The sequence below is a fragment of the Chinchilla lanigera genome, unplaced genomic scaffold, assembly GCF_000276665.1.
Source record: "Chinchilla lanigera isolate Chin_1 unplaced genomic scaffold, ChiLan1.0 scaffold00009, whole genome shotgun sequence".
Taxonomy (NCBI): domain Eukaryota; kingdom Metazoa; phylum Chordata; class Mammalia; order Rodentia; family Chinchillidae; genus Chinchilla; species Chinchilla lanigera.
The window spans coordinates 11,627,365-11,653,172 of record NW_004955410.1 but is presented as its reverse complement, the minus strand read 5'-3'; the positions used below and the strand labels follow the sequence as shown (position 1 = coordinate 11,653,172).

General features: G+C 39.3%; 2 protein-coding genes across 3 annotated transcripts in view; one reads left to right on the top strand and one right to left on the bottom strand.

Moving 5' to 3' along the window:
* Cog5 (component of oligomeric golgi complex 5) overlaps positions 1–1,586 on the top strand; it is a gene marked incomplete in the record, with an annotated part of 269,280 nt that extends 267,694 nt beyond the window's left edge. Inside the window, 1 exon segment of the mRNA XM_013510538.1 lies at positions 1–1,586. Coding sequence (XP_013365992.1) covers positions 1–115 — 115 coding nt within the window.
* Positions 830–25,808, bottom strand: part of Hbp1 (HMG-box transcription factor 1) — a 25,601-nt gene continuing 622 nt past the window's right edge. Inside the window, exons 1-11 of one of the 2 annotated variants that reach the window (XM_005377282.2) lie at positions 21,983–22,006; positions 18,812–18,995; positions 16,414–16,642; positions 15,590–15,731; positions 14,823–14,934; positions 14,622–14,734; positions 12,291–12,447; positions 11,516–11,660; positions 5,879–6,196; positions 2,920–3,061; positions 830–1,913 (exon numbers count right to left, since the gene is read on the bottom strand). In XM_005377282.2, coding sequence (XP_005377339.1) covers positions 1,896–1,913; positions 2,920–3,061; positions 5,879–6,196; positions 11,516–11,660; positions 12,291–12,447; positions 14,622–14,734; positions 14,823–14,934; positions 15,590–15,731; positions 16,414–16,642; positions 18,812–18,980 — 1,545 coding nt within the window. In that variant the 5' untranslated portion in view covers positions 18,981–18,995; positions 21,983–22,006 and the 3' untranslated portion in view covers positions 830–1,895. Of the gene's footprint in view, positions 1,914–2,919; positions 3,062–5,878; positions 6,197–11,515; positions 11,661–12,290; positions 12,448–14,621; positions 14,735–14,822; positions 14,935–15,589; positions 15,732–16,413; positions 16,643–18,811; positions 18,996–21,982; positions 22,007–25,808 lie in introns of those variants that run through there. The other variant, XM_005377281.2, reaches the window with a different exon arrangement.

The following is a 25,808-nucleotide window of genomic DNA, read 5'->3' as shown; positions in this document are numbered from 1 at the left end:
AGGAGCCCTGGAAGCTTATGTTCAGTCAGTGAGAAGCAGAGAAGGCAAAGAATTCGCACCAGTGTACCCCATCATGCTTCAGCTGCTTCAGAAGGCGATGTCTGCTCTTCAGTAGCAGCGTGCAATCTGTTCGTCTCCATGTGGCGCTGGCTGCTTACCAAGAATTGAAATCATAATGGACCTTTCCTATTGATCTTCTGTAGCACGTCTACTTTTAGTAGCATGAAATGTCAGAGTAGGTTCATCACCACCACCTTTAAACCCCACAGGCCTGATTCTTCCCACAAGACGTCCAACATTTTCCTCCTCTTGCCGATTTTTGTACATGGCTGGCTAAGTTACAGAACAGGTCTTCTGCCCCAGCCTGCACCTCCTTCAGGTGTATGGCTAGTGGTTCTTAAGTTTGCCTGCACTTACATCACCAGCAAAGCTTTTGAAAATCCTAATGCCCATGCTATATGCTCAACACATCTTGGGCAAGCAGTGAGGCGTTGATGTTTTAAAAATATCTCCAAATAGAAACTACAGTGTGCAGCGGTTTGGTTAGCCGCTGGTGCATCCTAGTGCTAAGACAGGGCTGAGTGCTCCTTAAATGGTACACGGTACCCTAAAGAAGAGTTAAATAAAGCTTTATACATTGTCACTTTATTAGTAGGTACTGGGCGGGCTGTTCAGCAACAGTAATCTAAGCCTTATTTTTCTAAGCTCTTGTCCATTAACTTTAAAATCAAAACATGTCTTCTGAGAGTTAGGACTTTGTTATCTCCTCATCCCACTGTTCTGATAATTCATACATAAAATTCAATCGAGATCAATCAGAAGTCAGAGATAAACTTTTTTTCATTTTATTTGAAATAATATACAAGAATATAGTGTGCAAAATTGAGGGGCAACATCATGAAGTGTAATGAACTGAAATCAATTTTACAGCTGTGATTCCTAACCAGAACACCACTTGGTAAGTAACATGAAAGCCATGATTGTAGCTTAGAGCAAAAGCAGCTGTATTGCCAATGTCTTTGCTCTAATTTTAGACAGTTGGAGGAAAAGTAAAGTGCAAGTGTTGCACTGCAATAAGTGCAAAGACTGCCCCCACCATAAAGATACGATGACAAAATATGTTTAAGATACGTGGCTGAGGATACAGGACACAAAGTTAAAAAATACAAGGGTGTCGACTGTTAATAGCACCATTGCAGTGACTATATCCCAATGCTATTAACTAACTTTATCTCGGCCCGGGCTGGTCTCCATTGGAAATAATGGACTAGTGCTGCCACCTGGTGCAAAAACTCAGCATGCCGCCAGCAACTGCAGCAGGTGGCTCTTCTCGCTGGGACAGCGACACCGTCCACCTGCCGCATGTTCTGTAGTCTCTTGGCACTGGCCAGCCTGACAGGGCCTGTGTTTGGCACAGATGCTGGGCCGTGTGGTAGGTGCTCGTGAAAGCCCGACTCCCAGCTTCTGCTTCTTTCCATCATGTATACATACGGATTAATAAGCAGTAAGGAGCCAATGTATAAACAGCAGTTACATGTCTTTAAATTCCCCTTCGTACAATTTAAAATAAACATGTATACACTTTGTCTCTTTCTACTGTACTTTAGCACCACAGGATATCAATTTTCAAGCCTATATTACCTGATAGACATATATGAAGGTTGGAAGGAAATAAGGCAATTTGGTTTACAATGTTGATAGTTTTAGCATACTTAATGCTCTAATGGAGAAAGCAAATCCTCACTCATATTATTAAATCATTTCAAGACTCAATGCTATCAGTATCTTATGGTCACACGAATTCAGGACCAACAGTGAGACTTTGATCTTCTTAAGCCTTTCCATCAAGAGTCAACGTTTATGCAACTACAGACTTAAGAACATAGCATCCTGGTTTAATGTTGTTGTGAGCCCTGTGGAAATAAAATTAAACTCAGTGAATGTTTACATATCAATGAACATTACTTCTACATATGACAGGTCAGATAGCTAGTATTTATAAATTTACTATTTTAGAAAGATTGCTTTCTCAAAAATGATTTTGAAGTCTGCTAATATATGGCTTAAGCATCCAGAAAATTTATGAAACTGGTAAATAGACTAGGAGGAACAGAAAAGGGAGTCAGGTACAGTCCTACCACATGAAATGCCAATTCACTAATCTGACAACTACTAAAGATTCTTGAAGAATTTAAAGTATGACTTGCATGTTCCTACAAAACAAGCATACAGAATGAATGTAAAACATCTTTAACCAGCCCTCTGTTAACTACTGACATCTTTGTTTTTCACTATTTCGAATTGAGCCCCTTCTGCATTATGATGTGAAACTTGCTTTTCACTGAACTAAAACATAGTATATTTGCCGAACAACGGAAAAATTCTCAGAGCTGAGCCTGTCTGAAGAGGCATTATTGTGGTGTAACTATGTTAACCATCTTCCTGGGCCTATTTTCTTTTCGTTTTTGATGTAGAGACCGAGTCCCCACAAACTCCCACACTACTGTCCTCACCAAGGACGGAGGGAGGGAGGGAAGGAAGGAAGGAAAGGAAGGGCTGCTGAGACGTGCCTCCAGTGAGAGGTCGTCTACTGCAGTATTAATCAGTTAGGTCATGTGCACCTTTCACTCCAACTAGAAACACTGCACTCCAAAGTACCTTTCCACTTGCACATTTAGGATGCTCCTTTTCAAGTTGGCTTCAACTGTCTACGCACCACACCAAGTGAGTAAATGGCACTCAGCGGTACAAAGCAAGGCAGCCTTTCGTCATAGGATGCTGTGAAAGCATCAGGCTTTGAAGTCTGTCAGTGCTGAGACCCAGTGTGGGCCCCACCCGCTAAAGGCCCTAAGAACTCCACCCAGCCGGTGCACCCAAGGGCGGAGTCACGATCACTCCAAACTACTTGGTGAAACGTACTGAATTGGTTCTTTTCCTTTTCCAACAGTCAGGATTTAAACGTTTTTGTTCTTCAGCCAAAGCCTTCGCTTCTAATGTGTACATCCTCCTCTCTTCATTCTTCATTTTCTTCCACCTGTCACCGAGGATCACACTTATGGCTCTGTAAAATAAACATTTACATAATGTTGGTGACAAGAATTTATCATAAAATTCATGTCAAGTGTTGCTGCCACTTTGGGTGGAAATGTTAAAAGTCCTGTCCACCATAAAAAGGAGAAGATCAAGGCTGTCACAGTCTAACAAAATCCCGCGGCACAGGCCCTGTGCATCTTTGCCAGAGCCTCCTGGAAGTGCGCCAGTGTCCTAACTGCAAGGACGTGGAAAATAGCTCACAGGAATATTTTACAAAGCCTAAAACTTAGAAAAAATTTAAACATTTCAAACAAAACATTTAAATTACTATTGGATTTATCCTTAGACATCAGCTGTTAAGATGTTTAAGATACAAAAACAGGATGTCCCGCATCAGCATGAAGTACTCAACTTACATTAAAAGGTATTCTGTTTGCAGTTACCATCTATGACAGAGTTGTGAAAAAGGTTTCTTGCACTCGTGCAACCACAGTGAACATTTAGCATGAACTGTGCTTGCCTTATTCTTAATCTCTCATGATGAAACCAGGTAAACTTTAGGCCGAACTTGAACTTGGAACTTGAGAGACTGACTAAACTCTAAGGCTAAGGGGAAGTCAAAGTGCTAAGATCCCTCATGATAGAAATCCGCAGCTATTTTCCTATTTACACTTGTCACTCTGCTGCCAAGCCTATTACAGTAGTCTCAACCAGGACACACAACTCATTTTTTCTTCCATGATGCAAACAAGACAGCAAGTCCCAGAGCAGCTGCAAGTCATGCTGTGCCATCAGACAGGGACAGAATGGTAACTGTGCTTTAGCAGAACAGGAACCCAGAAACTGCTGCTTTAGGAGTACACAGTTAAGTCCAGTTGTCTTTATCCACCATGCCAGTGGAGTTACACATGATGCTCTAGCTTCCTTTATTAAAAACCAGCTTTTGCAGCTTTCTGGGTAAAGGTACTAATAATAATAATGGTTGACAGACCTGCCAGTTAAGCCAGTAAGAAATTTGTATGTACACACCTCTAAGTATGAAATGGTTTTGAACAGGTAGTTAAGTGACATCTGGGAAACAAATTTACTGACAGCTTTTGAAACAAGGCCTCTGTAGCCCGTGCTGGCCTCCAACCCACAATACTGCCTAAGTGCTAGGGTTACAGGGGTGTGCCACCATGTCCTGCTTATTCTTTTGAGCTAAAACATGACAAGCAGTGAAATGTGTACAGTGATACGGCCTATAATCTGTATTACCTCCTTTCACAATTACAAAATATACACACCATCTCACATCCATTTTTGTACTGACTTTTTTGTCTACAATGACGATACTTAGAGTGAGCTCCTTTTCTCTGTATGTATTTTAAGTCTCCATTCCCTTAGTTTGTATCCAAATAAGAACTACTTCATTCATCAAATCCAAGTTATAGCTACATTAAAGAAATGGGGAAAATCCAAGTTCAAAATTATGCATCATTTTTTCCTCATTCAATCCAGAAAATAGGTACACCTGATATCCTTCAACACTAGGTGATTACCAAAACACATGGAAGCGAAACTGAAATGCAAAGAAAAAAACAAGATTTATGAGCAATAGGGGATAACCTGACACAGAGATCCTAAAAGAGAACAGAAGAAGCACACCGAAACTGAGAATAGTCCAATTATCCAGAATTATAAATAAATCCAGAAAACATCCCTGGGAGAGGGATGTCGTTGGAGAATGACTAAATGTGGTACAGGAACATAAACTCTATTTCTAGACGTCAAATACCTGTTTAGTGCCTATCAGCTTTACAGAAAGAGAAATACAGCCCTTTACCAGTCACTAAATCTTAAAGACTGGCCATCTGCTGGGGGCACAAGGGGAAGTTTACTAAATATATTCTTGGGGGCTGGGGATTTAGCTCAGCAGCACAGTGCCTGCCTGGCAAACCCAAGGTCGTGAGTTTGATTCCCGGTACGGGGGGCGGGGAGGGGGGAGAATTATCAAGTGCATCTGAATATATTCTAAATCTCTTCAAGTTCTGAAATTTATTTTCTATGAATGTATTATAGTGTAGTAATCACCAGAAAAGGAGACTTCTAAACTGAATTTTTAAAAAGACATTACAGTCAAACCACTTTTTTTAAACTGATAAGAAATGGAAGATTAAAATTTAAGAGTTAAGAACCACAGTGGTACTGAAAAGGTCCTTAGAATGCTTTACTCAGTAATTCTACACTACAGAGCCTGAAGAACCAGATAGTGAGACAAAGCCATTCATCAGTGTTACTTGTGACATTCTGTAAAGGAAACTAACAAGCACACATATAGTATATATCAACTCTCAAAGATGCATTTAGGATGAGATCCAACATGACTTCACAATTCAAATGTGTAGATAATTACTTGACTTGTGATATATATAAGGTAAAGGAAGTGACAGTTTTGATCCTCAGAAAACCAGGGAGACTGGAAGATGACAGTTTTAATATAGATGTAAATGGCTGGCACAGGACAGGGTGGACTTGAGTACATTTTTATTCCTGGACTACGCTGTGGACAACTTTTAAGTTTTAACCTTTTGATAAACCTGGTGGCATTACATTCCACAGTAAGACTCTTATGAAATCCTGGCCTTTGGATACAAGAGGCGATACAGTCTTCTATAGAAACAGAACCATGAGGGTCAGAATTACATCCTTTAAAATGTAAATGGCATTTACTGTCATTGTGAAAGGTAGATCCTTGAAGTCAACCTATGAAAATACGAACCACTCAATAAAAATTAGTGACAAGTAGTATCCCAGTTCCTATGAACTACTCGGCATTTAGAATCAGAATTACTATTATATTTACCTGTTATCTTTCCCTGGATACATCTGAGTATATTCAACTCTGTACTTTTTGGCAAAAAGCATGAAGGCATTCATTGGTCTTTTACACTTATTAGGAGAAGTGGCACTCACAGTCCCTGAGCTGTGGTTTTTGACAGCTTTAGCATACAAAGAACTGGAAGAGAGCTGTGACGGTCCAGGCGAGCCACAATTTTTACTGAATCCAGATCCTGCAAAGTCTTGACCACTAGGTCCTCCACAAGACAAAGATGCACGACGCTGACGAGCCATACTACTCAACACGTAAACTGCAGAAGAATCCATAGGTGTGAAGTCATAGCTAGAAAATTTAAAAATAAAGAGGTTTTAATACAATTTGGATCATACAGTTTCTAAAACCAGGGTTATCAAACCTTAACACCAATTTGGAAATTTCAATGCACCTTTCCTTACAGGGTGTTATCAACACTACTTTAACAAGTTTGACATTGATACTTATAAAACTTTATGTATGCATTGACTAAATCAACTATTTAAAACAAAGAAAACCTCTGCAAATATGAAATTTTTTTTAAAAAACTCCCAGGCCGCCCTCCCCGAGAATCTTTGCAATCAGTGTACTTTTTTCAGGGCAAGAAACTCCTCCAGACCCCGCACAGCCCATTTAGTCTTCCTTCATATGGCTTTGTAACAATCTGATGTCTTGGTCTAGCGAGCCTAGATCCAGAACGTAAACATGGAGTGGTAGGCATGAACCAGGCCTGAGACTGAACACTGCGAAAGATGGGTCAGGTACGGACAGCCAAAGCTGGTTGGCACTGCTAAAAAACAACGTAAAATGCACAGTACTCTGGTAATGTACACAGGTTGAAAGAGACCTAGATAATCGAGTCTTCTAAAAGGCCAGTCGTGTATTATAGCCTAGTATCTAAAGAATTCATAGCAGAAACTGACCTTTATCAGGAAATGGCACATTTTAGCTGTACATTCTGTTTACGCAGCATGGAAATAAACAATCCACATTCTCTCAACAAGCCTGCATGGAAGGCGGCATTACCTTTTCTTTCATATGAAGAAAAAGGCAAAAAAGTATATTCACCCAAGGCCAGATGACTAGGATCCAAACCCAGAAATAAACCCAGAACTAATACCATGTTTTACCTTACATTGCCATGGGCTCACTCAGGGTAAACAAATGGTATTAGCTGAAAATAGCAGCCAAAAATTACAGAGCTAGCGTAGACCACAACCTGGAGATAAACTAGAAGTATTTGTGTTTCAACTGTTAAGTCTTTCTGCTTGTACTTCTTGGCAGAAAACCTTTATTCAGCCTTAATTCGGAACCCAGCTCCTGCCTTTCCTTGACACAGATACTCTGATAATATATGAAAATAGGTTCTCATTAGCTATAGTAATACCGTCTGCCTGCAAGTAAAGCCTGGGATTTATGAGATTATGAAATAGTATTCTAAAGACTGAAGGGAAGAGCTGAATGAATAGGTCCATGCCATTTTTCTTAAAGGTATTATGTGAAATAAATATACTTAAGATTGCAAATTACCCACTGAATACTTAGAGGTTCATACTGTCATTTTTCTACCCTAGAGTTGCAACGTTTCTAAAGCATCTTAAGCCCCTCCCATATAAAGTTCACAGAAACAGCAAACTTAAGCAGTATAAATGCATCTGACAAAATTAATTCAGCTCTACTGCAAAACGTTACAACTCAAACAAGCAAAAGACACAGGGTAAAGTGAATTACTAAAATCTGAAAACACCATCTAGTGGTACAAACCTGTCACCTAATTCCACTATGGATACAATTAAATCAGTTTGAAACATTCAATCACAGGTCCAGGATTGTGCCACAACTACAGCATTAAGAAAGGACATAAGGGATCTTTTAGAATCCCTTAGCCTTCTGCTACCCTTCCTCAGGTCAGCAGCTGTTCTCAGCCCTGTACGGCTGCTCCGCTGCGCCGCGCCGCGCCTCTCCTCTCCTCTCCTCTCCTCGGCGAGTGCCAGTCCTTGCTCAGAACACCCTTCACACCTTCACTGCTTACTCAGCACTCTCAGAGGCAACTTGCCACTCACCGAGACACAGACAGCTGACTTAATCCTCCCTTCAACAGTATCTTTGTATTGCCAGGTATTTTGTTTTGTTTTGAACAGCTCAGGAAGGTTACTTAACTTACCCAAGCTCCCACAGGAAATCTACTGCCCAGCTGGGATCTAAATCCAAGCAGTTCAGTTTGGGGCAAAGACGCAGGCCCATGCCTTAGCTCCTAATAATGCAAAGTCTAAGTTGGTACAGTGCCCAGTGCTGCCACTTACTAATGACATGATTTTGGGCAAGTAAAACAAATAAACCTCTAGCCTCAGTTTACTCAGTAACTATAAAATACGGAGTAATACATGCTATGCAGGGCTGCTGAAAGAACATGAAACACTTAAGGCAGAGGCCGGCACCTAGTAGTACTCAATGAGGATTACCTCCTGTTACTACAGAAGAAACCTAAGTGAGTAGATACCGAGTATTAAATTCTTCACAAGGTAAACACTGAATCCTAATTCTGACCCTGGCTCTGGTTTGGGCATGTTCCTTACCTTCTCTTACCTTTAGACCTCACTCCATCTCCTCCTATAAAAAAAGAGGCTATAATCTAAGAGGGTACTGGGATTAAACAAGTGGGCACTCAGTAAAGTTTTAAATTATCCCGTTACTTCAACAGAATTGCTAGCTTCACAACACACAAAATGACTCTTTCTAAGCCTGCCTGATGCTCAGACTGGCCTCAATTCTCAGCATCTCCAAATGGGCTTTTTCATATCGTATGGTCACTACTTGGGGGCTTCCTGACTAAAGCAGCGCCTCAGATTGGGTTTACAAACTCATGTGTTGATTTCCGCTTCATACGAAGCTGGAAAGTCTTTTTCTGTAAACCACAATCCAAAACCTTGCCCCAATCCCCGAGTGTGCCCGAGAATTCACTCGGGGTTCTCTCGGAACAAGCTTCCTCCTCCTTCTCACTGTCCCTGGGCAGGCAGGACTGTCCCTTCTCACCACAGTGGTATTTAGTCAGCTGCTCAACTTCTCCTGGTTTCTCCTGGGTCAAACTGCCATTGCCCGCCCTTTGCAGGGAGAGAGAAAGAGCAGTGTTAAGGCTGCGGTCAGTAGCAAAATGAGGCCAGTGGCCAAGGTCATCCTTCACTAGGAACATAGGGTGAAAACTTGCCACTGTGGAAAAACAGGAGTTGGGCAGCCAAGTCTTTTGTGTTAAAAAACAAACTCTGTACTACACAATTCTTGATACACAGATTTAATATATCAGGTTACAAAGCAGAGCATAAATATGACCAGTGAACCTAAAATACAGATTAAGAAACAGTATTTCTACTATCACTAAAGTTCCAGAAGCACCACTCCCAGATACCCACTCTAAGTGGTTTATTGGTTCCTTTCTTTCTCAGTAGTTTTGTGAAAATAATATACTGGTCATAAATATTACAGCAGCACTAATTACATTAATATGTTCACTCTAGTAACTTTTGTAAGAAGATTTACTATAACAAGTCGGACCCATTCACCAGCATCTATAACTTGGATTTCAGGACAGCCCTCATCGTTCCTACAACTGCTGAGATTGGCCTACTGTGTATCACTCTGTGCTTAATCTGGGTACAGATAATATGGTATACTCGAAACACACGAATTCCTTTACAAAATTTGGAATTTTAGTAGCTTCCAGTAGAGGCAATAAAACTCCCAGGTCCTAAGTGTCTAACAAACTTTCCTGCTACAGAACGGTGAATGTATGTCCTCACCACTCAATGCTGGGGGAATGAAGCGTACCCTCTGTGTTTCTGCTTCTCCCACACTTCACCCCTTATTTCCTCCCCTTCCTCTTGTTGCTTTTTCTTCTGCCCTAATAGATCACAGGCACAAGCACAAGTGTGTGCTGAGTTTCCTGAGTCTTCCCAGTGAGCCACTGAACCTAGGGGGACAGCACTGGGGGACCACACAAATTAGGTAATGTGTATTTCACAGGGTATATGAAGCTTCAATGTATTCTGATTTTATTAGATCTCTAAAGAACAGACTCCATCAAAAATTGAACCACATGAATAATACTTTCATGGTTCAGACTAATTTTTAGTGAATTTTTAAAAACTGATACATGTTTCAAATGTGTGGGGCTCATTCATTTACAACTGACAAAAATATTTCACTGTATGATTCTACCACAATTTATGTAATAAAATCCAATTAATCAATATTGATGTTTCTGTATTTGTTTTTGCTGTCATGAACGAAAGAGCTATGAGCTTATTTACACATTTCCGTTTATACAAGAACTTACTTCTCTGGAGAATATTTAGCAGAGGAGTAGAATTACTGACATTGACCTTTACAAGATAAAGCCAAGTTATCTCCCTAAACTTTTCTATCTGGTTAAATTCTTACAAAAAGGAATTATCAGGGGCTGGGGATTTAGCTCAGCGGCAAAGCGCCTTCCTGGCAAGCGCAAGGTCGTGAGTTCGGTTCCCGGTACCGGAGAAAAACCAAAAAAAAAAAAAAAAGGAATTATCACTGATCCACATCCTAATACTTAAATCAGTCTTTAAAATTCTTTCATTTTCCTACAGTTTTTCAAAAAGGAAAACATAGGAGGAAATGGAAAAGTATCTAGATTCTCATCCTGTAGACATCAACTGAGCAAATGACCTGTGCCAGGCTCTACGCTGGTTGCTTTTAAGACAATAACCTCACTTTTCCTTACAATATGCAAAATATTAACCTTATATTAAACTGAATGGAATAAAAGTTATAGGCCAGCAGGAACTCATGAATTCTCCACTTAAGGCCTACATATACCAGTGGATTTGGTATCTATCAAGAAGAAAGAGTAAGTCTTAAAAATCCCATTTATCTACATATAGACTATCCTGGGCACCTTTTGGAAATAGATGATCAACTGTCAACTGTCCCAAGCTGTGTAGGATCTAGTATTCCAGCAGTGCTAGGCTTTTAGTGCTAAGAAATCTCATAAAAATTGAGACAGCTCGTCAATGAGTTAGGACTTGTGGACTCTCGTGGTATTATAACAAATAATAATTCTGCTGCTTAGAAGCAAGGTAACCTCAGGACAAACTGCATCCCTCTAAGTTTTCTTGAATGTTGAATTTTTGCCAGGTTTGTTAACTGTTTAACCATATAATGGATGCCCTTGGTCAAAATGAATATTACAGAAAGATGCAGTTAAGTGCTCCCAAAAAAGAAAGGATACAGTTAACTATAATCGTTAAGACATTTATGTGCTGATAAAAACAAATACTAGGGACAGCGATTTTTTATGTTACTATTTTTTATGTTACTGACCTATTAAATTGTTGGCTATATAATATTTGATATTTTTCTTCATCTAATCCTGTTTTTATTAACTCACCTGTCCTATCTGGCTACTCTATATAAAATCCCCCTTAGCTGTTATTTTTCTTTAATTATCTATTTTTTCATTTAATCCTATATATGCTTTTCTCTAAGTAGTTCTTTTGTAATGCTCAAACCTTTACTACAAAACTTTAACCTCTTAAAAGTTTGATTTAACAACCACCAAAGAAATTAGAAACCTTTAACAGAAAAACAATCCAATATTACCTTTTAAATGTATCAAAAACACCTGAATCATCAAAATTAATGGCATCGGGGTGTCCGGGAGGTAGACAGACATCGCCAATATGGATCTCACAGCATGGAATGCCATGCTGCACCACAGTCAAGCTTGGGTAGAATGAGGACCAACCTAAAGAATTGCACAAAGATGAGGATGAACAGAAAGCACCCTAAGTGTGTCATAAAAGACATATTTCTGTGTATTAATAAAGCTATTAAAATCTGAAGTGATTTTCTAACACAAATAACTGCAATAAAGCATGTACTGGGTAAGTACTTTTAGGAATGTGAAAGCCCTCCAAAAAGTTTTTTCTGCATTTATTTATATATAGGTCTCTATCAACAAGCACTTCCATCACTATACAAGACAATGAGTGATAAACGATGACAATGAGTGATAAATGGTGATAAGACTATGAAATAGTCTCCGAACTATTAAATTCCACATAACATGGTGTTAGTATAAAAGCCTCTGAAGACTGATTCAATTTTACAGCATATTTGGTAACTCTAAACCAAAACAAGATTAATAGAATACTAAAATCCTGAACTATATTCCAAGATAATGGATAGCTTAACATGCTACATGAATCTAAAATTTCTCATACTCACAGGAGGTTCTACCTGACTACCACTAAGATACTTAGCCACTATCAGTATTGGAAGTATTTCCTGTGGTCATGTTATTTAGTTTGAAATACATTTTTGCTTCAATTTAAAAACCATTCTTTAAAGAGTTACAAGTTTAGCAGAAGCCTACCTTTATTTTTAACATAGAAAGGGTGGTCCAGCTTACACTCTACTGTAAGTAAACCATCTTCTACTGTGCCAGGATCAAAAGTCAACTTCAGCACAGATTCACCAAATGATACACTCTCTTCATGTGATAACAACTTCAGACCATCAGAACCATAGCCCTGGAAATGTATGCACAAAGTAAGTGAATTGAAGTGCTCAATTCAACAAACAGTGATGTGCGCATTGTATGTAAGACTGGAAAAAGATAAAAAAAAATTTTTTTAAATTTAAAAAAAAACCAGAGAGGATCTCTCTCTGGCTTTAAAGGGCTTTCAACTCAGTGGTGAAAAGAAAGACATACACAGAAATAACTATAATGTAAAGGCAGACTGGAATTAGCGCTTTAAATCAAGTATAAATAATGGAGTTTAGTAAAGGAAGATATTAATTCCAAAGGATAGAGATTAGAGAGGGCTTTCAATTCCATTTCTACAGAGACTGAAAAACCAAATTTAGACAGGTAGAAGAACATGCCTTGCACCAGAACCGTTGCACTAAATACCTTTTCTCAGGAGTGCTGAGCACTCTTTAAAGAGTGCCAATTCAAGGTAAGTTTAGGCTTGGGGTAAATAAGGCTGGAAAGAGAGGCCGACTCAGAAACATCTTAGAGATAAGCGAAGCACTTAAACTTTCACTTAGAAGATAATGGGAAGTCAGCGGAAGTATTTCTATTAACATGACCGTCAACTTTAAGATGGTAATTGTGTGCAAAAAGGGAATTATTCAATTAGTTGAGAATATAGTGAGAGATACCCTTACAATCTGAATTGGTAAGAGTAATGGTAGTAAAACCAGGTTAAATTCACCGAATATTTGAGCATTTAGTACATGCCCGGTGGAAGGTGCTGAAAATACCAACATTACAAGGCATGATCCTTACCCTTGAACTCTCAGAAAAATACACGACAACAGCCATCTATGTGTAGTGTGCAGTCATTAGTATACTAGTATATGAACAAGAAAAGAATGCTACAAATCCTTATGGAAAGATTCAACTGAGTATGATGGGAGTTAAAGGGAATAGTAAGACAGCTTCATGGTTTTGAATCTGGCCATCAAGAAGGACAATAACTTTAAAAGAATAAGGAGAAATTCAGTCAGAAAGAGAAAAAATGTGTGCAGTTTTGACATATTAAGCTGAATTTATTAACGTGGAGATGTCTAACGTAAGCTGGAAATGTGCAGTTAAAGTTTACAGACACATGCCTGTAAGTAACCTAACTACAGAATCTTCTTAGAACTATTGGAAACGTCACTCCAAAGCCACTCAGAGAGCAGGAAGGCTAGGTACAGGGGTCAGCAACGTGCCTGAAGGTGAGCCCACAGACAGCTGCTGGCGGCGCCAGAGACCCAGGTCCCTGACTGCCCGCTCCGGAACAGGAATGAAGCCAGCACAACTTTGTTGCATGTGTGCTACTCTGGGCAGACAAGCAACAATGAGAAAGAGAGAAACGGGGCGCTGCCATGCTTCCGAAACAGGGAAGACAGGTCAGGAACCAAGCCAGTAAAGTGAGCCGAATGGTACAGGGATGGCAAGCATACCAAGCAAGAGCCTCCGCTCCTAGAAACTGGGATAAAGCTAGTAAATCTGGAGACCATTTTAGTAGAGTAATAATAGAGGCCGAAGTCAGACTACTGTGCACTTTACTAGGATGAAGAGAATAGCAAGATGGAGTCCCTGAAGGCAGCCAAGTTGAAATTTTTTTTCAAGAGATTAAACAGCAGGAGACAAGATCAAAAAAGTAACTTTAAGCAAACACATTTCACATCCCCATTTTCTGTGCCTACAGATAAATGCAGAAATTAAGAGTTCAAACTGAAAGAGGTGTTAATTGATACCTATCTTAACATCCCTCCCTACTGCTTTTGCTTATCAATTTAGAAAGTAATACTGTTTTATGGTATCATTTGAAAAGTAACAACAATCAACTCTCAATTACCTACAGGAAAATAAACATTTTTTTAGACTACCTAAGACAAGGCTTTGGTCAGCATATTTATTTATTATTTACTTTTAATGCCAGGTTAGTAACCCCCAGTATAAAATTTATAAAACACGAAGAATGCCACAAAGTATGCTCTTTACCCCATTTTAAAAAGTGTAATTAGAAAGGTAAGTCTGAAATTAGTGCCCCTGTCCCTCGGGCTAAGAAACAATGAATTATCAAAAATCTCTATTGAAAATCTAACACATCCTGTAAACGTCAAAGTAAATGGGTTATTTCTGTAGGTTAACAGTAAATCTTATTTCGTTCTGAAAGATTCTAGAACATTTTAAAGATTTTAAATCAACCTTATGAGTGCCCATTTGGAGATCTTCCTCATTATCACAGCCTTCGGCTCTAGCAAAATCTTCTGCATCTTGCCATTCCTTATTGCTTCCCTTATGAAAGCACAGTCGTGTGCCTGAAGTTTAATGAGAAAAAAATATTATATATGTGACTATTGTGGCTCACAAGGAAGCTAGAAAAAGGATATTCAAGTATTTTTTTACCTTTTAAAAAACAGTGCCAGACAGTTGAGGGCCAGGAATTGCACCATCCCAAGTCATCGTCATCTGATAGGGAGGACATGCAGAAAATGCCAGATTCTGACTCACTGTTTGCCTAGCAAGAAAGATGTTATAAACATTTATTTATTTACTTGTTTTTATGGTATAAGGGATCAGATGCAGAAGTATACTATTTTACCACTGAGCTGCATCACCAACCCTTTTTCTATTTTCATTTTCCAACAGGGTCTTGCTAAAGCTGCCCAAACTGGTCTCAAATGGGTCCCCCGAGTAGCTGGGATGTAGGTGTGTACCACTACACCCACCTTAATATACTTCTGAATACCTATTCTTATCCCAAACCTTCAATTTAATCATTCCAAACTCAGGGGAGGCCGGGCGTGGTGGCACATGCCTGTAATCCCAGCACTTTGGAGGCTGAGGCAGGAGGATCATTGCGAGTTCAAGCCCAGCCTGAACTGCATAGTGAGACCCTGTCTCAAAAAAAAAAAAAAAAAAAAAAAACTCAGGGGAAAATATACTTCGAAGAACTGAAATATTTGTAAGCTTTAATAAAAATACACACTTCCATTTGTTACAAATTTTCCTAGTAGGTAACAGAGCTGTACATAAACTTGAAACTAGATCACCAACAGAATAGAACATACTATTTCCCACTTGTATTATTTCAAAGAATTTCTCAGATGAGGAAAGGTAATACATCTCAACTACTATATAAAATCTGTCAAAATTTCACCAACTAAACTCACCCTCTCGTGTCTCACTGGTGTTTCCTCCTTCCAGTGGTGATGAGGGAAGGCTGGCTCACTCTTTGAAGAGGAGGACACTGGTGGGGGGCGTGCATAGGAATGTAAACTTTTGCTTGTAGCAATGATGTGTACAGGAGATGATCTAAAATAAAGCGGCACTTTTTACCATGAAGCATAAGCCCTTAAAGTAGATTTCTTTTTCCTTCTGATGAAAAGAACATCATACTCCAAGTGCCAGTGTTACTACATATAGGACAGGTATGATAAACCATTACTTATAAAGACAGAAAGATTTCCTTCATAGGAATATGCTAGTCCTTCACTTCTTACCCAAACTCTATTATATGTATCACATTTAACAATGTATTTTAAATTACTATTACTGTTTCCTTTATTCTACTTTTCTCTCAATACATATGTACGTACAGCTTTCATTTATGAAGGCCAACCCCTGTGCAGGGCTCCCAAACATTTGTTTTCTTCTCCTCTGATCTGTTCAGGAAGTCTCAGTATGGACAGAGCACCTACACTTAGTAACATACTAAGATCCTTCCCTCACAGACAGCAGATGTCCAAGAACAAGGACAGTAAAAAGCAGCCTGTGAAGGGCGACGCTCACGTGTAGATGCGGGAGTCTGGAAAAGCAGTAAGGAGGAAAGGCCAAATAGATATGTAATTCCTAGACAATGAGCTCAATTCCAGTGACTATCTAAATTGCAGTTTAGCCATCTACTAGATGATTAACAGCATAATTTTAAGATTGGAAAAATATTTTGTAAGGACAAAAGTTTTAAATAAAAATACAATCAAGTCAATGCTCCTACCTGTTGTAAAATGAGCACTGCATGAGCGGGCTTTGTGGACTGGTGGCAATATTTGCTAATTCTGTCAGCCAATCGACCTCATTTTCATGGTAAGTATTTTCCGATATGTCTGAGGTATTCTGGTTCCAAGATGATCTTGGATACTCTTGATGTGAAACATCTGAACTTAGCTGGTATATGGCAGACTGGGTAGGATCACTTTGAACAGCCTGAAGTTCAGGGAGGTCATCTGCAAGTAAGCATATTCAGAATTACAAAAAGAGAATTGTATTGTACTAATACAGTGAGTGCTATCGTAACTACACCTAGAAGTCCTCAAATTTAGCTCACTGACTTTGTAGGAAGGAAATCCTAATTCAGAATTACATTCAACCTGTTCTTGAATGAAACACCTTTCAAGTTAAAAAATGACACCTTGTACATTTCAGGATCCACAAAGCTTGCTGGGAAAGTAAACCATAAATGTAGCAAAGGTACACTACCTAAACCAAGTTATTCACAGTCTGAAAAAGAGAGGTAAGTGTAGATTTTCTGCTTCTTCCTCCTAGTTTTTTGTACCTCACCTAGCAGTGATCTATATACCATGGAGACATTTTTACAACAGTTTAATGAAGAAAAAGGGATTTTGTGTGTATGTGTAGATACTATTTACACAGTTTATTAACCTGCTATACAAATAACTGTAATACTGAAAATAACAATTTCCAAAGGTAAGAATACACATCACACTATGCGTTTTTAGGTACTACTTCCACAAATCTGTATTAAGAGTTTGTTGGCTCCCCTGCCCCAAGTGCCAAGGATCAAACTCTGGGCCTTGTGCATGCTAGGAAAGTGATCTATCACCATCAAGCTATGCCCCCAGCTCTAAGAGTATTTCTTTTTACTAACAATTTCTGAACTTTTTTTCCTGTAAGTATATTCCCCAAAGGTAGTTTGAGATAAACTTTTAGATTTCCAAAATTAAAACTACAGACACTACCCAAACAACACTAGAAAGAACACTGAGTCAAAGAGAAAGAAACACAATTTAAAAGGAAGGAAGGGAAGAAGAAGAGGAAAAGGTAAGGGGACGGGGATGGGGACGAGACGGGAGAGGAAACATACAGAAAGAAAAAATTTTCTAACCCTTTAAAAAACAAAAAACTCTAGCCGCTCTCTATAAAACATACTACAGACCCACTGGGTCCCTTAAATATACGTGTTAATATCCTATTAGTTCCTATTCCGGCCAACACTAAAACTGAAATATTTTCATTAAAAGTAGTAACTCAGGATGTCCACTCCTAAAACTGAAAAGCCAAAGAGTTCTGAACACCACGCCCTCCTCACATCATTCTACCCTCCAGTTCTCATGCTGGTGTAACTATTTTCCTTCCTTTGTTGCCAACAACTTTACTGTGACCATCAACTTTATTACAGAGGGTTCATCTCCTTCAGTTTCAAGTAATTACTTATGTCACAAATAGAAAAGGGCAAGTTTTTTATTCCCATGGGCCTGATTTCCTCTTGAAATCTGAAACACGACTGGGTAATTAACTGAGTACAGCAGTGTTCCTTGCTCAACAAGAACCATACCCAATCAATATCAGGGTCCAGAAACCCCAGCATTCCAACACGCTGTGTCCCAAGGCTTTCACGTTCTCCAAATTCCCACTTATTACTGTGATCTGGTCTCTTCCACTTTATCACTTGCACAGTAAGGACAGTCACGCCTTCTCAGAGTTTTTATGAACATTAAAGGTAACCACATATTAAATGGGGACAAAGCCAAGCTGAAAAGCTGGGCAAGCCAAGGGCACTCATTAGCTATTTACTCTTAACACCAGCCTTAAAGGAATACAATTCAAGTTTGTCCCTGAACAAACTTACCCAAACCTACAGGCCATACACCTCTGGAGCAGCTCAGCAGCAATGACCACCGCAAATGTCAGACCCTCATATTCAAGAGATCAGCTAGTTAGCCTTATAGAGCTTACCAGGAAGATGTTTCAAAAGTTAGTATCTTTTAAAAAGTCACCTCGGGGCTGGGGATTTAGCTCAGCAGCACAGTGCCTGCCTGGCAAGTGCAAGGTCATGAGTTCAGTTCCCTCTACTGGAAACCCCCTGCCCCTCCCAAAAAAAAAAAAAAAAGTCACCTAGTTGGGTTTTCCAGAGGTATTTAGTAGTCTGAACTTTTTACAATAAAGCAGTTTAAATAATTTGTAAATAAGTTTACAATACTCCTAAGTAGCTCAAAGGTCATGTTGGTTTTAAGTGCTATTTTAAAAGAAAGAACAAGAAAATGTTGCAAATTCCTAATATATAAAAACTTCATATACTTCTTTAGCCAAGCAGGGTAGGTAGAGCAGCTAACTAAACATGAAAATCAGTCCGCATCTGAGAGAATTCTGTTTACCAAGCTCCATGTGCTCATCACAGGAGTTGTACCCAGGTGAGGATGGCAGGTTCTCATTACACTGCAGCAACTCCAGGGAGTCGTTCATTCCCGGCGTTCTCTTGTCCATCACCAGCAGGAGTTTCTGTACTGCATTAGGCATCTGGTTTGTCTTCACTTCCCACACCATGTTATGGTGCTCTGACTTAATAAAAGTGAGAAAAAGTGTCAACTTACATGATTTGAAGATTACAGAAACATAAAAGCAGGGACATCACTATGTTACAGTTTCAACTTACTCACACATGGCCATTCACACCGCCCTCAGCTCGTCTGGACCAGGACCTCCCTATCCTTGCCCTATGACTCCCACACTCAGCACTGCATTACACATAAATCATAAAGGATTAATACCCTGAATTTATAAGTCTTGTCTTCTAAATAATAACAATTATATATATATATATTTTTTTTTTCTTTAACCTTGTAACCCCTTTCAAATACAAATGTTAAGAATGACAAACTGTTTTTAGATTCAAAAGACTGCAGAAATATTCTAAGTTTTGGAAGACTCTATTACATTCTATTTACCAGCTGTCTTCAGTATTATTTCCTTGTATTCTGTACATTCTCTATATAACACTGGTTCTTGTTAAAAGTCACTAAAAGCCTACACTAGGCTCAACAAAAATACAAGTAAAGAAGTTAAGGGGCTGGGGATTTAGCTCAGCGGCAAAGCGCCTGCCTGGCAAGTGCAAGGTCGTGAGTTCGGTTCCCGGTACCGGAGAAAAACCAAAAAAAAAAAAAAAAAAAAAAAGAAGTTAATTACTATACTTAGTATTTATACCAGTCTTCTAAATCGGGGTGTAATGAACAATAAACATTGACAAATTTTTTTGTCTAAAGGTTTTTTCATGATCTTCATTATGAAATGTACTTCTGACTATAAAATACACAGTAACTGCAAACAAAAATTTTAAAGGAATATGTTCAGTTCTAACCCCACCAACTAAATTTAGATACTATCCTGCTGATATCCTGTGTGTTAGAATCTAAATTTTTTATACATCATATTTTTTCATGCTTCATATTATAGTTGATAACTTCTTTCTTAAGTTCATGAGCCTTTTTCCTTTGACTTTTCCCAAGATCTACACAAACAATATACTTTATAAGGATGTACCAAAATTTCCTGGGTTTGTATTACGATTTTCTGAAAGTATTTACTTACACATAATTACAGATTCCCAACTTCAGATTGTTAAGTAGTAGACAGGCACCTCACGTTCTTACATATATAGCTAAACTGCACACTGCCTTAGTTTAACGTTCTATTTTTGGATGCTTTTTGCCTGCACCCTCAAAAATGACCCTTAACCTGGGCACTGCCTTAGAGCTTTCCTCATCAACAACTCTAAGATAGGGCCGGGTATAGCTCCACGCATAAGCAACTTCGTGGCAAGTGCAAGGTCCTGAGTTTGATCCCTGGTACCAAAAAAAAACCAAAACGAAACTCTAAGGTAGATGTACTATAATACTATGATGTAGTGAAATGGTACTGAGTTGGATGTAAGGAGACATGGGTTCTGGTTCTAGCTGGATAACTCGGTAAATACAACACCTAAGTGACTGAGCTGCTCATTAATTAACTCTGCATTCTGATCTGTAAAACACTGCTAACACTACTCTACCCCCACCTCCCCTCCCCACAGGATAAATTTAAACAGCAGAAAAAAATGGAAGACTTCTTCTAAATTTTCTATCCCTAGATTGTAAGGTACACAGATACTGTGGGTTTTCTTTTAATGTCTTAAATGGCACAGTTATTTTTATTTATGTTTATTAGTACATGTTTGCTGTACATAATGATTATATTCCTTGTGGGGGTCTAAGTAGAACAATTATTGAAAACAGTTAATTGCAGAAAACCTCATGGTTATTCAGTTCTGGCAATTTCTTCCCTGGGAAATATTATGACAAGTCATTCAACACATCTCAGTAACCATCATGTATTATTCCATTACATTAGGCAAATAACAGTTTATCAACCTAAAAGATGCTGAGGCATTTGAAGAAAATTAAAACCATCTCCAGGTTAGTACAATGTAGTGATAAATTAGTCTTAGTATGTAGGTAAGCAACTCTGCTGGGGTATAATAATTTCCCACAAAACTGATGACTGGAGAAAATATATTTCTCAATTATCAAAATTCTGAGTTTCTATACAGTCTTGAAAAAAAATTAAGCAAAGGTGGCTTAATCCATGATTTTTCCATTCAACTTCTACAGCACGAAGAATTGTATGAGGCATGACTGAAACCAAATGCTTAAATTTTGAAAAGTATTTATTACAGTAAGACATACTGCAATTAATCCCCCCTCAAAATACTTCCCTTTGCTTCAGATACACTTATCCCATCATTCTTGCCACTTTCTGAAGCAGTTCTGGACGTCTTCTTTCATGTTTTGAGGTGTGAATACAAATGTGGCACATGCCTGAAATCCTAGTATTCAGGAGGCTCAGGGAGGAGGATCGCCATGAATTTGAAGCCAGCCTGTGCTACCATGAGTTCAAGGCCAGCCTGAACTATCTTGTAGCAAAAGGGGAGGAAGCGGGGGTAAATGCTGCTGTTAAGGGCCATGCAGTGGAAAAGCAGGCTTATAAAAACATCAGCGTCCTCATCCACCTTCTTCACTGGATCTGGCACCGTGAGACTTCTGGCTCTTCTCCAAAGTCACAATGACCATGAAAAGTAAACATTCTGAATAGATTCAGAAGATTTAGGCCGCCACAACAGTACAACTAAGGACACCCACAAAAGAAGACTTTCAAAACTGCTGCAGGAAGTGGAAAAACAAATGGGGTAAGTGTGTTCAAAGTGAGGCAGAGTATGTCAAGAAAGATTAATGGCAATGTGTCTTTTACTGTAGTATGTTTTTTTAAAACTTCACCATGTTATTTTGATCACACCTTGTATGTGAGCACATTTTAACACTTTCCATAGCAGTCTATCCAGTATCTTAGATATATAGAACATAATTTAACTCATCTTGATGACTCAAAATCTTTATGAACATCTATACTATGATTCATATATACTTACGAGTAGCCTAAGTTAACTCTAGTGGCAATCTTAAAATTTTTCCCGTTTTTCAGCATTATAAAGTTTAAAGATCGCACTCCACATATACCTCTCTTCACAGTTATCCTCTGCATAAGAACGGTGCTGTTCTAGGGGTCCTAGGGGCGCACTCTGCCAGTTCCTCTTGTCTTCCCGCTCCCTCTGTAGAGCTCTTCGCTTTCCTCCTTCCTCCCAGCTAGGTTTTTTTCTCAGCTGCAGAGTGCACCATTCACCATATATAGCACCTAACATCTTGAAACCATTATCATTTCTTCAGCATTTTGTGTTAGTTATCTGTCACCAACCCATCACAACACTCCTTAAATGAAATTGGAACAAAAAACATTTTAATTTCAAAGCAGAGCTACCTACAAATAATGACAGGGTCAAAATCATGACTCTGAATTCTGTGTTTCCATCTCTCATTACTTAAGGTGATCGAAGGTCTGGTCTTCAGATAACTGAGATTTTGCTACTACAAACCTACTATACAGGGAAAGACAGCCTACCTGTAAGAGTGAAACTCTTGCTGGCTGTGTAACTTGGGTCAGGTAACAACCTCAGCCTCACACTACCTCTACTTGTCTCACAGAGTTACTATGAGAATTAAAATATGTGCGAACAAAATACAACACCACGTACAAATATTAGCTGTCATTCATTCTTGCATCTGTCAAACTACTTTGGGGGAAACAAGGCCTCAGATACACCACAGGAATGCCACAGAATCCTTACTCAAAAATATTCCCCACATACATTACACCAATTAGACATTCATTCATTTCCATAAACAAGTTCCTCTTTCAAATATCCCTTTGGCAGAACTAACCCTATTGGTCATTTATGCTTTTGTATACTGCTTTGTTACTAGAAAACAATGTAGCTTGCCTTGAATTTTAGTTAACTGTGCATGTGTCCTCTCTCCACTACATCAATAATTTTTAAAGAGAAAAATAAAATACTCCAGCAGCTGTACTCTTAAAATATAATGTTCAATATTTCTAATTTTATTCAATGGGGACCGAGGTCCTATTGCTTTATTATACACACTTTCAACAGCAAATATCCAGTCTTTAACAAAGGCAAGAGAAGTGAAAGAGAACTAGAAATAGTTAAATCTCAATGAATGAAAGAGGTGGCAACTACCTTTTACAAAATGCCTACCTGCATGCATACCTACACACCATTTCCACACACTTCCTCTAATCTCATTTAAAACTCGAAACAACTCTCTGAACAACAGATTATGGATGAGAAAAACAAGGCTCTCATCAATGAATGGATTTTTGTTTGAGAACTTAGGGGAAAAGAGACAAAAGGTATAAAGGGACATAGGTTAGGCTCCTGCTTTGAAGTGCCTGTTCTCCTGAAGCCTTCTTTCACTGTAGGATCTATATGCTTTCCTTAATCCTGAAGGACTTCCATACCAAAATGAGACTATTTGCTCAAATTATTTTGAAAGAAGATGGAAAAAGTAATGTAGAACTTGTATGTATTACTGACAGGAGAAACTGAAGTTTTAAAATAGATTACATAACTTTAACTCTAACAGGCCATTACAAACATAAACACATTAAATCAAACTTAACAATTTTACCCCATGCCTGAGTCTTCTTACTTGTAAACAAGATCAGAAGCTACCTATCACAGCAGTAGGCATAAACACTACATCTTACATCCTCGATTTTGCTAGACATTGCCCAATCACATCTAAGTAAGTTCTTAATCTCAGACTCATTCAACAAGAAATGTAACTATTAATGAAAAAAATATGTAACATAAAACCTATACTAGGCTACACTGCTGCAGTGATACACCCTTACAATTCCAACACTGAGGGAGGTTAAGACGGGAGCATCGAAAGTTCCAGCCCAACCTGGACAACTGAGCAAGACCATCTCAAAGTGAACAATAAATGGGCTGGGGATGTAGCTCAGTGGTAGAGCACCCTGGGGTTTAGCTCCTGTAGTATTAAAAAAAAATCATAAAACGTAATGATACTACAAGCAGCCACCCACAAAACTATTTAACAGTACTGTCAATTCAAACACTATTCCAGTGAGTCATGTTATGAAAAACTTGAAATCATCTATTGAAGAGAAACCTGTTTTCCAAAACTTGACTGTAGAGAAAATGATAGTATAAATTATGATATGAAGCACAAAGTAAATGCTGCTCAAAATATGAAGAAATGGGAAGACTGTTGTCAGGCAGTTAATGAGAAATTAAAATGTGTCAACTTTCCTTAATTTCTTAGTAGTTCTCAGTTTGAAATTTTTTGTAATGTGTTGTTTTCCTGTTCTAATACTCCCTTTCACACTTGCAAGAAACACATAAAATATCAGGCCTTGTCACATTTACACAACTGTAACTTACAATAATTTGTCAGAAAAAAAGTACTGGTATTTTCGTTTTCATTTCAAATATATATGAGTGACTGCAAACTTGCAATCCATGCTGAAGAACCTTCAGCAAAAAGTTTTTATTCATTAAGTCCATGTCATAGGCCTCTTCACTGGGCATCAGTGTACGGAGGAGAGTCTAAAGTTGTTAAAACACAGTAAATACAATGCGCCCGCATCTCATTTGACGTCTGACAGGTTCAAACTGTGACGTATGTACAACTGGGCAATGCATACATGCGGGAAGTCCTGGGAAATGGACCCTTTCAACTAATGTATTCAGGAGCTGGGGAAATGAACAAAGAGGAACAGTTTCCAAGCAGAAAAGAGGTCAATCAGGTTCATGAAACTAGGTGGAAACTAAGAAATGAAATCCATGCTATAATTTATGTCAGATTAAACAGTATTTTGCTTTAAAGTAAATGGCTTCCTTTAAAGTGTCAAAGTAGCCCCAAAACTTGAGTGAATTCTTTTGAATGTTATTCAAATCTCTACAAAACGTCGTCCACCTAACAAAAACTGAGCTTAATAAAAAAAAAAAAACTGCACAGACGACCCCAATACTCTTCTTTGCTCGACCAAAAAAGAAAAAACCAAGAACAAAGCCAAAAGTACAAGATCATCAAATTTTGGTCACTGTTAATAGCAAAACACAGAAGTATTTACAAATGTTAAAAGTACTCCCATTCTTAAAAGGCAGCTTAAACTTCAAAACCATTGTCAGCAGTCTTTCGTGGTGTCTAAATCGAAAGCACTTTGTGGAAACTGCCGGTAGAGCTTCTACTACATAATAAACCCTCCTGCGGCGGCCCCAGCGTCCGCGGCGCTCACACTATAAAGTATGAACTGCCCCGCAGTCCGTGCTCCTTTTGAAAAGGACTCGAGCAGAAACGCCCTGAACCAACTGGAGCGTGGAGCGCCCAGCGGAGTGAAATCCCCCAGAGGGCCCGCAGCGTTTAAAGCTACAAAAACCCGGCTGTCGACTTCGCCTGGATTCTTTTTCTGTTTTGTTTTAATCCGCCTGTAGCAGCAGCATAAATTCAAAGGCGGAGACTGGGATCGCCTGCCAAGCCTCCTCCCGGGGTCACACCGAGAGGCACCTCCCGGTTCACGCCAAGTCCACCCCCACCCTCTTTCGCCATTCATCGCCTCCTCCCCTCCCCCCATCATGTGACCGCAGCCTGGACGCCAGGCTTGTTTTTCCCCTCGGCTCAGCCCCACCGCGCAGGCGCCTCGGAGCCCATTCATTCGAACTGCGTAACAATGAGCCCCGGGGCCCAGCGGCTCCGCGAGCTGGGAAGCTCGGCCCGAACCTCTCTCGGCCCGCGGGGCGGCGGCGCGTCCCTGGGGTCCGCCAGCCCCGGCTCGGCCCGGCCTCTGGTCGCGCCCAGCCACCGACCCTCTGCCGCAACTAAGGAGTTGAAGTCAAACTTTCCTGTGAACCCTGGCGCGGCGCTGACCCCCCTCCCCGCGCCGGCGCGCCCCGTCCCGGCG